This window comes from Triturus cristatus, chromosome 3_1, assembly GCF_964204655.1.
Source record: "Triturus cristatus chromosome 3_1, aTriCri1.1, whole genome shotgun sequence".
Taxonomy (NCBI): Eukaryota; Metazoa; Chordata; class Amphibia; order Caudata; family Salamandridae; genus Triturus; species Triturus cristatus.
In genome coordinates, this window is record NC_140583.1 from 99,223,317 (window position 1) to 99,237,215 (window position 13,899).

Sequence of the window (13,899 nt, forward strand, 5' to 3'; positions counted from 1 at the left end):
TTTGGCCTGTTGCTGATGTTTCTAATAGTTCTGTTTTGGCCTGTTGCTGATGTTTCTAATAGTTCTTTTTTGGCCTGTTGCTGATAGTTCTTGTTTGGCCTGTTGCTGATGTTTTTAATAGTTCTGTTTTGGCCTGTTGCTGATAGTTCTTTTTTGGCCTGTTGCTGATGTTTCTAATAGTTCTGTTTTGGCCTGTTGCTGATGTTTCTAATAGTTCTGTTTTGGCCTGTTGCTGATAGTTCTTTTTTGGCCTGTTGCTGATGTTTCTAATAGTTCTGTTTTGGCCTGTTCCTCGGTATCAGTTGTGGCTTCATCACACCTTGTCTGTGCAAGTGCAGCGTTTGGCCACCTGTGGTCTAACGGGCCAGTACTGTGTGGTCAAAAGCTTCTAAGACTGTGCCCTAAAGGGCTGGGAATTTGACTGAATGTTGCTCGCGGAAGGATAACAAAAGAAGGAAAATGTTGTCTTTCTGCTGCGAATATATTATCATAAATTGAAGGAAAAAAAATCAGGAAGCGAAAATCTTTTCAAGTTTTTATTCAGTAAAATGTTTCATCCAGTCCATTTAAACAATGTTGAAAAAAGGTCCCCATGCCTCCACACAAAACCACACAACTTCCAGATGTGGAGGCTGTTGTGAATGCACCCTGTCAGGCAGCCCACACAAGTGGTGATCAAATAAACGGCAGAGGTGGGTAACATATTTAAAAAGTGCTCAAAGTAGGATTTCATCACCAAATCGATGTTACAACGGAAAAACAATAAGCAATATTCCTCTTGTTTGAGGATTTGAGGTATGTTGTGGTTAGTGTAAACTTTAAAAAGGACAAGAAAATGGGAGTGTCCAAATACAAGACAGTTGTTTTTTTAAGAATCCACCGGAAGTGAAAGAAAGAGAGAGATAGTGTGTGTGTGAGAGAGAGAGACACCTAAAAAGGCTACCTGCTGCTCACATCCCATGATGGGTGGCAAAGATAAGTTAATGGTTCAGGACATAAAGAATTGGTTAGCTGACAGCGACAAGTATTGGTACTGACGCACCAAAGGATTGTGGGTGGATTTGCATATTCACATCTATTGTTTGCACCTTGAGTCTGACCACTCTTGATAGAAGGCAAGCAAATGGTCTCATATATGGCTAAATATCCACGAGACGAACAATATGGCATGTTCCTGCTTATTAACCGAAGGATCACTACCTCGATGTACATTGCAGCCAAGTCAGAAAATGCTGCCTTTTCAATTACTTTACACTTACTTGCATGTCACAATTTGCGTCACACAAACAATTACGCTCACTACATGAATTTGCATAACAGCAACTTGATAAAAAGAAGTATTGGGAATAATCTGGAATAACAGGTAAGATAAGAGATCCTGACTTTTATGCCAACTAGTCAGGCATTCTGTGTTAATTCACTAAAACGAGAAGAAAAATGGAGGCATAGGAAAATGTGGAAAATCCATCAGACATTGGAAAAACTGAAATCGAGTATTTCTGATTTCTAATTTCTGATTGGTGCGATATAATATACAGTATCTTCATGATTACTTCCTCAAATTTGCACCTCTTCATGTTCTGCAATTCTTATTATCACGTCCTAAACGCACACCACCTCCAGCTAGTATTTTTACAATAGTTCAGCAAAAGCAGCCTTACTCTCCAAAATAATAGACAACAACCTCCAACTGAAATCAATGTATGACTTTGTAGAGACTCTCAAGACACACCCAACCCCGGGTTTCCGATAAGCCTAGGTCAGGTTTTGCTCTGTTGTATTGATCTGTCAAAGTCCCACCTGGGAAGAGTCTGTAACTCCCCTCTTTAGCAAAGGGCAAAAATTGGATCTCACAGCTGGTCACTTATTGCAATAATGCTAAAACTATAACACCAAGTACTGTCGAGCATGTCCTCTTGTTGGTGTGGACACCATCATGGCAGCAGTCTGTAGCGAATCGTGGCCTACATTATTGAAGGATTTGCGTCAAAGTGCAACAGCGTTGTGCACTGCCTCGCTCTTCGAAGTCCAGGTTTCCATGACCCCCTTGGGCAGCTGGATGTTCAAAGATGAGTGACAGTTCGAGATCACTTAAATATTTTTAACCACCTACATGCCTTTTTCATTTGTGAATCACAGAGTCCATGAATGAACAAACAAACCCTGGGACGTCTGTCCATAAAATGGTTGCCCTCTTTTTCTCAACTGCGCTTAAATCACACTGCTCCTGAACTGGATTCTTGGAGCGCCCATCGAGAATCCTCCATATCACAAACTCCTGCTTCTTAACGCCTTGCAGGCCGTCGTTACAAGGAGCTCGCCTTGCTGCTCCTTGTCGGTACGTTGATTGGCAAGAAAACCAACTCAAGATGGCGCCCACAATCAGAATTCTATTGAATCTAAAAGTTCCTCTGAATTATCCACGCCCAGTGTATCCTCCAAGGTGGCTTCTGGGTCTATTGTGAAGCCCTGGCTCTTCAGGGCGAGGTGGGCATTCATGAACTTCTGGAGGTGTTTAGAGGTGTAGAGCCAGTGGTGCTTCAGGACATCCTCCATTTCATAAACCTTAGACTGCCTGGCATTCATTTTCCTGAAACGTCTAAAGAGCTTGTTACCTGATTCATTGCCTTCACTCGCCCAGGCACCGATAGACCCATCTCGTTCAATTATCTCAGGCACGTGGGCTAGTGTCTTGTGGAAATAATTTGTGATTTTGCCCTCGTACCGGTACTTGAACTTGGTTGAGAGAAGCTCTGCAAAGCGTTGAGAGTTGTAGCTGTACTGGCAGAGGAGTTCTGGGCACTCCTTGCTTGGGCATGAGGATCGCCAGACTGGCTTCATTTTCAGGTACAGCTCCATGAGTTCGCGTAGAGCTGCCCGCCGTTCCTCAGAGCTGACCAGCTCACATACCGCCTCAACGGTCTCCACGGACATCAGTTTCCTTGCAAAATTACCGTTCATTCTCATTATGGGCTTCAAGTTCATCTTCTTCCTCAGGTGCTTGTCCAGAGTCGACTGCCACCTCTTTCTCTCCTCTTTTGAGGCGATGGGGTTCTTGAAGACCTCCCCTATTTCGAGTTGAAATATCTTGTAAAACTCAGTTGCATTGCCAATGTCACAGTGCAGGGCATCAATGGAAGGGAGGGTCTCAATGAAAGGCTTGGCTGAAACCCCCTTCACTCTGTCCCGCAGCTCGTCGACCGACTCATGGTGTCTGTTGGACCGCCAGATCTCGTACCGCTCAAGGTTCTCCTTGTGACTCCGAGTGATGGAGTGGAGTACAATGTTCTGGGAGGCTTCAAGGCGTGTCGAGTCACACAGGGTACAGATATAGACTGAGCCAGATGCCTCTAGTCCTTCAACTTCTCTCACAAGCTTCTCATCATATCCTGTGCCCCTGAACACAAACTTGAATGTTCTGAGGATGCCACCAAGTTCAAGCATCAGTTCACTGCCTTTCATGGACTCTCTTTCCGCTATCAGTGGGCTCAAGATGGCGGTTAGAGTCTCATGGTCAGATTCATCAGCGAGCATGAGGCACAGGGGCTTGCAGCACAGCTCTGAATTTGGCTTGCTTTCTTCAAAAATCCTCACATTGTCTTTGTTGTGATGGACGGCAATGGTCATGATGGTGAACGAGAACCGGACTGCCTTTTCTGGAACTGCTGGTCCACAGCCGTGCTTCTCACTGACATCACCCATCCCGTCACAAGACTCCTTGACGACCACCGTGAATGGACCGCTGAGGTAGTCGTCCAGCTCATGAGCTTTCAGGCCTTCCAAAATGTCCTCTTCCATGTCCTTCAGAGTGGAGACTAGTGCGACGTCGTACCTAAACCGTTTTGAGATGGTGTCTACAGGGTATTCATCGACAGACTGCACCAGGCCGGATAGCCCACTGATAATGCCCACCTCTGTGTTGGAGGATACATTTTTCAGAGGAGGCATCCATTCAAACGGGTGGTAGCCCGGCAAGAGAGCTTTTTCGGCTGTGCGGAGAGCATGCAGGGGCTGGAAAATCTGGCGCCCAGTGATGGCCTTCACGGTCCGATACATCTTGTGGTATTGACTGCAGCTCAGGAAGGTGTTCACTCTGATGGCCAAGCACACAGACGGGTGAAGGCCGGCGCCACGGCCTTGCATCAGGGCTTCCAACTCGTCTGCCTGACGGTGCTCATTTCTGGCTCTCAGGGCGAGAAGGAACAGTGTCAGGCACACTGACTTCACGTCGCCGCCCTCCTCTTTGTCAGCAAAGTCTCTGACCAGCATCTTCAGCTCCCTGAGGCGGTGCTTCTGTGCTCTGCGGGTTAGGGTGAGCAGGTGCTGCCGAGGGCGCCCCCCTTTGTTGATGTGGGCATAGCCCTCTTTCCCTTTGATCTCCTTGTGGCTGCAGACATGCTGATTGTACTTGGCCATGGTGACCTCCTCACTGCAGTTGTCCACCGTGCACCTCAAAACCAGCGTGCTCAAAACAGTCTGGAAGGATTTCACTGGGGTGGCAAGATCTGTGGGGAAGCAGGGGTATTTGCAGGAGGGGCAATAGCTGCCCATAAGCCTCAGGCACTTGAGAAGGCAGATTCTGCAAAAGAGGTGCTTGCAGGTAGTCTGCACGGGGTCCGCCAGGATGTGCTCACAGACTGCGCAAGAAATTGACTTTATGAAGTCTGCCGGGTAGTCCACAACGAGGAGATCTGTGCCCAGGTGAATCTTCTGGCAGTTTGCAATCTTCTGAATCAAGATTTTATTTTTTTGAAGTAGTTTCCTCTTCTTGGCTTTTATTTTCCTGGTCCTTTCGGCACTTATCTTTAGCCGCTTGGCGAACTGGAGGCTTGATTGAGATACCATCTTTCTTTTGAGGCTTTGCTTGGCAGAGCGACAGACCCCGCAGTTAGCTGAATGTGGCTGCCACTGTACGGCACCGTTCCGGGGGAAATAGACCTCGCAGGGCGTGCTGCTGAACCTCTGTTTGATGATGGCCCTGCAGTTTTGGCAGAAGCAGGTGGGGTGGACAGTGTCCACGTCCCCTCTGACGTCGATCTTGAAGACCTTTGCGATCAGCTCTGGCCAAGAAGTGACCTTCTTCTCTTTCCTTCGCAGAAGCTCCTGCGTCTCCTGGTCCACAGGCCCATGGACTGGATGTCTCTGGCCAGTCTTGAATGATGTCCCACAAATGCGACAAAGCTTCTGGAGTCTGTCGGTGTGGACTTCCCTCTCTCTCAGGTGTGTCCGGCGGTTGGTGGTGTTGGATTCCTGCAGTGCAGCTTTGATGTTGGTGAGTGGTTGCGTGACTTCCACCTGTGCTTTGGAGAGCTTCAAACCAACAGGAGGGACATCTTCTAGAGAGCCTGGCTCCTCCACTTCAGACTGTTCTGGAGTTCCAGGGCTTTCCGTCACAGCTAGTTCCAGAGAGCCAGGCTTCTCGACTTCCTCTTGCTCCGCAGCTCTGTAGTCCTCTGTCTCACTTTGGTCAGAATCAGGTAGGGTTTCCGAGGGCGTCTTCTCAAAGGAGCGGACCCGGAAGAGCTTGAACTTCCATTCTGAGAACTTGGAGTAGGGGTGCTGGATCTCAGAGGGCATGTTCTGCCGAGGAACGCTGGAAAGAGACGCCGCCATCTTTTCTGGAGCCGCGTTTCCTGAAAGAAGAAACATATGTATTAAGTACAGAAATGTAGGCAATCTGTGTATCTTTTACTATCAAGTATTCAGTCTTTGTAATAAAGCACTTTTTCGCATAGTGGTTCAGCCTCACCAACAGTAAGATACTCTTATTTTTTTTGATAATGCTTTTTGTTATCATTTTTACAACAAACAAAAAACCACAGCTCATCACATTACACTTATGTAATCGACAGTAGTTGTGCTGTCCAGTTGTGGGATGTACATCCTGTTCTCAGAGGGGGTATCTGTCGTTGCAACCCTTATATCGTCTCTGCACTGTGATGCCGGGGGAGAAGCGGGGAAATAAAAAACAGGGAACGTTAAGATACTCTTATGAGCCATTTTAGGGATTTGTTTTAACGTCATTGAAGCCTAGAAAAAAGAGCCGAGTCAGCCGTGCCCAGATTCAGATCTGCTAACGTCAGGAAACCCACAGGACGAGTGCAGCAGCCTGCAGGTGCATTAACCACAGCGCTAACACCTAGCGGCACTCACCAACGACACAAACAGAGGAGGACGAACACCCGCAGGAAGCAAGGAGCGGAGGAAGGAACAAGACGGGGAAAAGTGGAAAGAGGGGGAGGGGGTGAACCAGAGAGAGAAAGAGTTACAGGAAGACAAGAAGAGAGGGGAGAGAGAACACAAGGCAGAAGGAGAGCTAGAGAAATTATGAGAAAGAGGGGGGAGGGGGAGAAGAAGAACGAGGAGGAGAAAGAGAGAGCCACAGATGGGACGGACAGAGATTGTGGGCGGGGTAATATAAGGCTCCAGAGAAAGAGGGAAAATAGTGAAGCAAGGAGTTAGACTAGAGGGACATAGAGAGAAATAGAGAAAGAAATTGAGAAATACAATAGAATGATGCTGTACAGAGACGGGGGAGGGGGATATAGCAGAGAGAGAAGACTACAGAAAGCGAGTGAGAGTTGTAAGAGAGGGAATGTGAGAAGAAAGACAAAAGAAGATGAAGAAGAGGAGCAGGGGAGCTAGAGAGGTGAGATGGTAATAGAAGGGGAACATTTTGGAGAAAAGGGGAGGAAAGACGGGGAAATAAAGCGAGAGGGAGTGAGAGAAAATGAGATGGACAAAGGAGAGAGGAAGGAAAGGAAAAGAGGGTGGCAGTTTGAGAGAAAGGTTTTTTAAAGAAAGAAAAAATAGAGATGGAGAGAGATATGGCAAACGAAAGAAAGTGAGAAAAGGTGAGAAAGATACGCAGAGGGAACGGGAAAGGGAAGAGAGCAGAAAGGGAGAACAGGAAAATAGGAAAGAGAGATAGAATGGGAGGCAGAGGGAGAGATGCCGAGACAAAAGGTGAGAGTGGAAGGGCGGAGAAAAAGTGAAGCAAGGGAGAGAAAGGTACACGAAGTTCAAGAAGAAAAAGAACGCGATAGAGAGAGGGAGGAAGATATGGGCAGTGAGAGACCGAGAGGTAGGGTGACCAGATTCTCAAAACAAAAAACGGGGACAGGTCATAGACATAGAAGTAGGTCTACGATTTGCAGTAACCACCGACATAAAAGTAGGACTATTTGACAGCTGTGATAAACATAGAAAAAGGACTACGACAGCTCCCTCCAAGACAGAGATGAAGCATTACAGATGACAAATCAGAGGTCTTTTATCGGCAGTAAGCATTAATTCCATTTAAACAGACTTTGCCTCAACATTTGCTTTAGTCCAAGTTTGTTTTCTTATTAGATAAGTATATATATTGGGATTGTTAACTGAACAATAAAGAAAATTGCACAATCGAAGAGGAGTTTGTGCTCTTGTTTTTGCCACGAGGAAGTGAACGAGTGCATCGCTAGCGAGTTTGATAGATATATATATACACACATATACACACACACACATTCTGTCATCGTCAAAATCAGATACTGCTGTTTGTAGAATACTCCTTCCCATAAAGCACTCCCCCTACGTTCAGCGCAGTTGACTGAAATATAAATAATGTTTGCTTTATTTACGTGGAAACATTTACGCACATTAGCATAGTAAATAGTTTAGAACATATAAGACAGGGCTGGCTTTAGTGCTGGTGGTGCCCTGTGCGACAATGTTTGTTGGCGCCCCCCCCAATGACCACCTCCACCACGGATTCTCTCACTAGCACCCTTTAACAGTGACCAAGTCACCATAACCACACTCTATCAGATGCATTATATATAGCGCCACTCATACCAGTGTAGGGTGTCCAAGCACTTTGCATCACACACACATTACACAGAGACAATCAATCATACGTGTGTAAATCAGTGTATAGGAAATGTTACATAAGCCAAAGGACTGAAAGTGTAGGAGTCACATGTCATCCATACTGGTAGGCAGTATAGTTTAAGAGTGCTTGGTGTGGAGAAGCACAAACGCAGAGTCGAAAAAGAAACAGCATAGTTGGGAGTTTTCTTTAATATTAAGAATCGATTTCTAGCCAGATTAACCCTTTTTGAAACATTGATCAATGTTCTAATAATGTATACCTTGCAGTGTGTATGCAGTTCTAGGATGAAAGTTAATAGCTCACTATTCTATATTAGGACTTTAAGTTATAAATTGCAAGTAGCAAAAAAATGTCTCTTGTGAAAGCAGTAACCCTGCTAATCTGTTTACATCATACACACTCTGTAATCTACTTGGTACACGTTCTTTGCAGCAGGCATATTAACCCTCTGCACTAACTTCAGCCAAGTCAAAACCTCAACTATACAAAATGCTGATCTGTCTCCAGGAAGATAATTAATCACACTCTTGACATTTATGTGAGGCCTGGTAATTGCTGGGGGAAAGAAACGCTACACGGCGCCCCCAGGAAGCCAGCACTGGTGCGGATAAAACTCTCAGGGTTAAAATTACACGTTGCGGGCTTGCAGGCTGGGAGGGCAAGGATTCCTGGATGATGCAGCTCTGATGCAAGGCAGTGTCCCGACGGTGCTGGTAGGGCTGGGGCGGCGTCACGAAGCTGCTGCTGGATTCTGCTGTAGTTTGAGACTGTCCGACCCTCGCTCGCTTTAAGGATGAGCAGGGTCACGGTGGATTGCTGCAGGCTGTAAAATCAGGGTCATGCCGGTCACAGGTGGTTCTAACCAGCTGCATGATGACGTAGGTGGCGCTGTGTAGACAAAGAGAAGGGAAATCCCGAGAGAACATGTCTCTCTTCAAAGGATTTCCCTTCCTGCTACAGCGCTCACCTCAGTGACGTCACCAAGCTGTGCAAACAGAGCATGCGCGCAACCGGAACAGTAAAAAACCGGGACATTTCTTTGTTCAACCCGGACACTGTTCTAAAACGGGGACATTTGACTCCATTGGAGTACAGTGTCGGGACACGGGGACATTTCACAAAAAACGGGGACCGTCCGGGCAAAACCGGGACGTCTGGTCACCCTACCGAGAGGGTGCAAGCAGAGAAAACGAAAACGACATGGAAAGTGAGTGTGAAGTAAAGAGAGGGCGAGAGGGTTGACATTCTAGGAAAGAATTGAGGCTCGAGAACTGCAGGAAGACCGTGACACAGGCCACGCCCACCCTTTGTTCATGACACCCTGGCCATTGCTTGTGTTACCTGTAATATGGCCCTCTGCTGTTCGTAATATCTGTTATTACTTCGCCCCAGCTCTCCCAAAACATCCATGAGAAGACGTGACGCGGGGCTGAAAGGAGCATGGTGTAACCTAAGGGTTGGAGAGGGGAGGGGCGGGGTCCCTTGTTCTTTTCACCTGTTCTGTGCACGAGCTCCGGATCCCTAAGATCGCAGACTGGATGGCCTCTGGATACAGCCAATCAGCCTGAACGCAGAGCTGATCAGAGCTGCCAGCATACCACAAGCTATACAATAAAGTGCATCTACCTCTCAAAGTGCTTCAGCCATCACAGCGCCTAGCGCTGTGCACCCACAGCACAATAAACACACCTCGTTGGGCATCAGCCCGCATAGGGTCAACGCAAAGACAACGCGCGTTCACCCACACACCTGTATGGTGTAGCATGCTAATTGTGTGGAGAAGCACTTAGGCGCCTCCTGTAGAAGTACTAAGACTAAGCACTTTATAAATGCTACATTGCCATACACTGCTCAGGAAGAGAGAACTTGAGACCGCCAAAAAATGTCTGCATTTAGACATGGCAACGAAATACTGCTTCAACCAATGCCCCATGAAACTCCACTCCGCCGAGTTCACTCTGCCTGGCGCACTGCGTGCGCTTCCTGAATTCTGCATGGACTGCATCTGTATATGAATATATTACCTTAAAGCGCCCTGAAGCCACGTGTGTGCTCCCTGGCTTTCAAAGAGCCCTGAAGAAGCTTAAATGCAGCGCATTGATGCCCCATGCAGCACCTACGGAAGTGCATTGTGGGAGTTGATGACCAGCAAAGGAAGAGACACCAAGCTCCCTAAACCTCAGTCACTGGAGTCAGGGCCAGGCGGGCCAAGCTGGAGGCGGAACGGGACTTCCATCCTGGCGGTCAAAGGGCCAGGAAAGGAGCAGGCAGGGAAGCATGTTCAGTAGGAGGTGTACATGAGTGTGAGGCTCGCACCTTGGGCACCGATGCCACTCCAGCCCCTGGTGCACAATGGGCACAGTGTCTGCTACCGCTGCTCTGAGGTCCCTCCACGCCCCTATGGAAATTGTAGGGCTTGGGTGAAGCTGAGAGGGCCACCTCATCACAGACGAAGACCTTCCTGAAAACAGTGGTGATAACATGTGCTGAAGTGTCCAACTTAGACCCAGGAGGGCCAGAGCCATGTCAGGTTTGAGTGCATCTACAGAAGATACAGACACAAACAACAAATCGGAATAAAAGGCATTTACACGGCCAGGCGCCACCTGCACCCAGGGAATTTGTATCACGTGTCGATGAACAAGGCCTCCATCTAATCTCACAACATTTCAAGCAGTATATGGAGCCCCTGAGACTGAACTCACCACCAGCAGCACCACCATGCAGGACAGTGCGCCTGTTGAAATGCATCATCCCTCGGCTTGCACCCTTCACCGTGACATCACACCTTATCCCTGCTCCTTATGCATTCTCATCCCTTACCTGCTTTTGTTCTCCAGTGTTATAGCCTTACTTTCACGGTACTCAGAGATGTCCGTTTGGTGACAAGCACGCACTACATAGAACTCCTTACATAAACAAATATACTGACAACGCCCAAGTCTACTTGAGAGAGCGCCCTCTCCAGACATTCACCGCCCCAAACACTGCCAGCGCCTCCTCAGACTTCGAGGCCCAGCATCTTCCTAAAGGACAACCCCCCCAGACAGACTTCCTATTCACCAAGAGCCGGTGCAGGCCTGGCTCAGTGACAGGAGCCTGGACACAGACCGAGCCCAACCTTCACCAAATGCTGAATTACTTGGCGTCACTCTGAACACCAAAGCCATCCTCAAGGAACACACTGCGAAGGAAACCAAGAAGGCCCGATACCAGCTCTCTCCTGAAGAATGAGGAACGGTCCTCCCAGAAAGCGCTTTCAGAACTGCCTCAAAGCACTCGTAATCTCGCACCTTGACGAGATGCGATCACACCACCACTATCGTGGTGGGACTTCACTGTCTCTCGTAGTCAGCCGTTCACACAACCTCCGTCGCGCGACAAAACTTGAGGGGACCCCCTGAACAGTACACAGAACGGCCATCACTCCGCGGCCCACCTCTCCTCAGCCCACCACTCCTCGGCTCACCGCCTTCCACTTTTGCTAGGGGGGCCTACTGGCCCCAAGCCCTCCCCGCTGCAGAGGGCTTATTTTAAGCCACTGTACAACCTTTGGATCTCAAGGGCAGGAAACCCCCAGACAACCTTCCTTGTTGTTGGCGAAGACCCTCACCCACTCTAGCAGTGACGTGTGTCATCCCTGGATCTCACCCTGGTTCCTAAAGTTCCGAATGAGGTCAAACCATACTCCATGGAGCACTTATGAGATTATCCTAGTGGGGTCTTAAAAATACCCAGCGGACACCAGGTATCCCCTTAATCGAGAGTGTCCCCGTATAGACAAAAACAATGAGGCGGGCGTTGGCAGCATATAATATCCTTACACCCTCATCAGTGTCGGCATGTTTCAGCCTCTTATGTGGTGACTAAGGAAAGTACATCTCAAATCCAAATGTTGTGCCATTTTACGTCACTTGTGGTACATTTGCACCGGTGCAAAGTGTTTTATAAATCTGGCCTGGGGTTTGAGTGCAATAATCTTCATTTACTGATACAGTTAAGTGAATAAGGGCAGGATTTCAAAAGAGAGAGTTCAAAAACCGGCTCCTCCTTTTGGTGTGTCGCCGAGTGTTATCTTGGGCACATCACCCAACACCTTGGTTTATCCATATCAGTAGTAGGAGTAACACACAATTTCCCAGTATGAAAAATTCACACTTATTAGTAACGGAACGCCGTGGGCTTGAGCGTCAGGTTTACAGCTCAGTTGGTTGAGCGGCTGTGATCTATGTGCACTCAGCAGGTCATGAGGTTGAAACAGAACCGATATGCTTTAAATTATGTAAATTGATGTACGTGGTTGCGATTAAAGCATTAGCTCTGTGCGTGTGTGCGAAGAGGCATGTGCAACTCTCTCTGCACATATATACAGATATAAATGTGTATATGTTATGTACATATAAATATAGAGAGAGGGTTTAAGTTAGGGTGACCAGGCGTCCCGGATTTGCCCGGACGGTCCCCGTTTTTCACCACCTGTCCCGGCAGATTTGAAGAAATTTAGCTCAAGTCCCGGTTTTTAAAGAGGGTCGACTGAAAACGGCGGATAGTGCTTTTTATGTTTTACAAAGCAGGGATAGTTAGCAGTTATTTCAAGGAAGCAATTGCATTACCAGTCAAGCTACAGGGTTTAAACATTGCTGTCTGTTCTGTAAATTGTCTGCTGGGGAGCGCTGTCATTCTGTGAGCTAGGTTGAAGTAAAATTGTAGCCCTTCTTCTATTTGTTGTTTAATGTCCCGGTTTTTGTCTTTAAAATTCTGGTCACCCTAGTTTAAGTGTGATGTTCTATTTTCGTGAAAATACTGAATTCATTCCAATTGCCTGAAGTCTTTATTTGACAGGAGTTCCCCCTCTTGCTTTGTATGTAGTCCCTTCCTCCGCTCACTCTCAACACCTAAGGGTGTGCTTTGCAAGTGTAAGTCACTGGCTCCATTTCTCACGACTATGGGTGCCCATGGCCACTTTTTTATTAAGTCATTTAAGAGTTGTATTGTGCACGGCCGTCACCCACCCACCCAGGTTGAAGAGCGATGGGCAGGGCATCTCAAGGCAGTATTCAAATACAGGCTGGCTTGAACAATTTGCCTAATTCAATATTATCCAAGCAGAGTTTACAGTTGCAAGGTTCACATACTTGTGCACAGTAATATTACGATTTATATAACACATACATCATGTTTCCAAGCATAATTATCCATAACTGTGAAAGGTAATATTGTGAATCTATGCAGAGAGAAGAAAAGTCATCCAACTGTACATTTGCCCGTTTCTCTTTGCTCTCAGTTTCGCTTAGGAATTCATTTGGACATAAATAAAACTGCGATAAACGAATTTGCCCAGGATCACACATTTTAATACAGGCCTAGTTGGGATTACATCTTAGTTGCACAGACACTTTATCATGATCCCCCAGCCTCTAGCCCCAGAGCTACTGAAAGTTGCCATCCACTCACCTCCTCGCCAACCTGCCCCTGCTGCAGCTTGGCGCTTCACAGCGAGAGGCCAGCACGCATTTATAAATGATAAAACACTGTCGCCCTCCTTCTTCAGATGAGTTGAAGAGGGGGCTGTTGGGTGTCTTTTTATCCAAGCTCCCCTCAGCACAGAAACCTCTCATGCCAGCGCCCCCATTTCCAGCATCCAATCAGAAACCCTCAATATCACCCCTTCTCACCCACCCCCCGCACCTTCTGAACTGCACCTGCTGCTGCAAGGGCCACTTTGCTGTTGATGTTTACGGTGCCCAATAACTGCTGTCCTTTGGGGCATGCACAACCGCCAAGACCACAACAAGCGGCTCCCTGCAACAGCGACTCCAACACAACAAGTTGTAGGGTAACCGCAGACCACAAGCCACCGCCCCCTCCCGCGCTCCCCAACTCATCACTTGTCGCAAACCTGCGCCGTGCTTGCTCCTAACCAAACGACGGAGAAGGTACCGTGACCCTGCCTCTTCACGTCTTTCAGTTTAGTAGCTAATACGCTCGTGGCGTGATACTCATCTTATCGGCTTTCCGCGGATGAA

General features: G+C 47.6%; 1 protein-coding gene across 2 annotated transcripts; it reads right to left on the reverse strand.

Annotated features, from left to right (window-relative positions):
• Nucleotides 1–523: 523 nt before the first annotated feature.
• Nucleotides 524–13,413, reverse strand: RAG1 (recombination activating 1). Of its 2 annotated transcripts, none has more exons than XM_085643472.1 (2): nt 13,328–13,413; nt 524–5,633 (listed from the first exon to the last, which is right to left on the reverse strand). In XM_085643472.1, exon 2 carries the CDS (start codon nt 5,611–5,613, stop codon nt 2,383–2,385), a length of 3,231 nt encoding a protein of 1,076 aa, XP_085499598.1. In that variant the 5' UTR covers nt 5,614–5,633; nt 13,328–13,413; the 3' UTR covers nt 524–2,382. The 2 variants fall into 2 exon arrangements, with proteins under 2 accessions (XP_085499598.1, XP_085499599.1); XM_085643473.1 differs by lacking the exon at nt 13,328–13,413 and adding an exon at nt 8,506–9,030.
• Between the last annotated feature and the right edge of the window lie 486 nt (nt 13,414–13,899).

Coding starts and splice junctions, on each gene's coding strand:
- RAG1 (XM_085643472.1), bottom strand. CDS start 5,613: ATGGCGGCGTCTCTTTCCAGCGTTCCTCGGCAGAACATGCCCTCTGAG.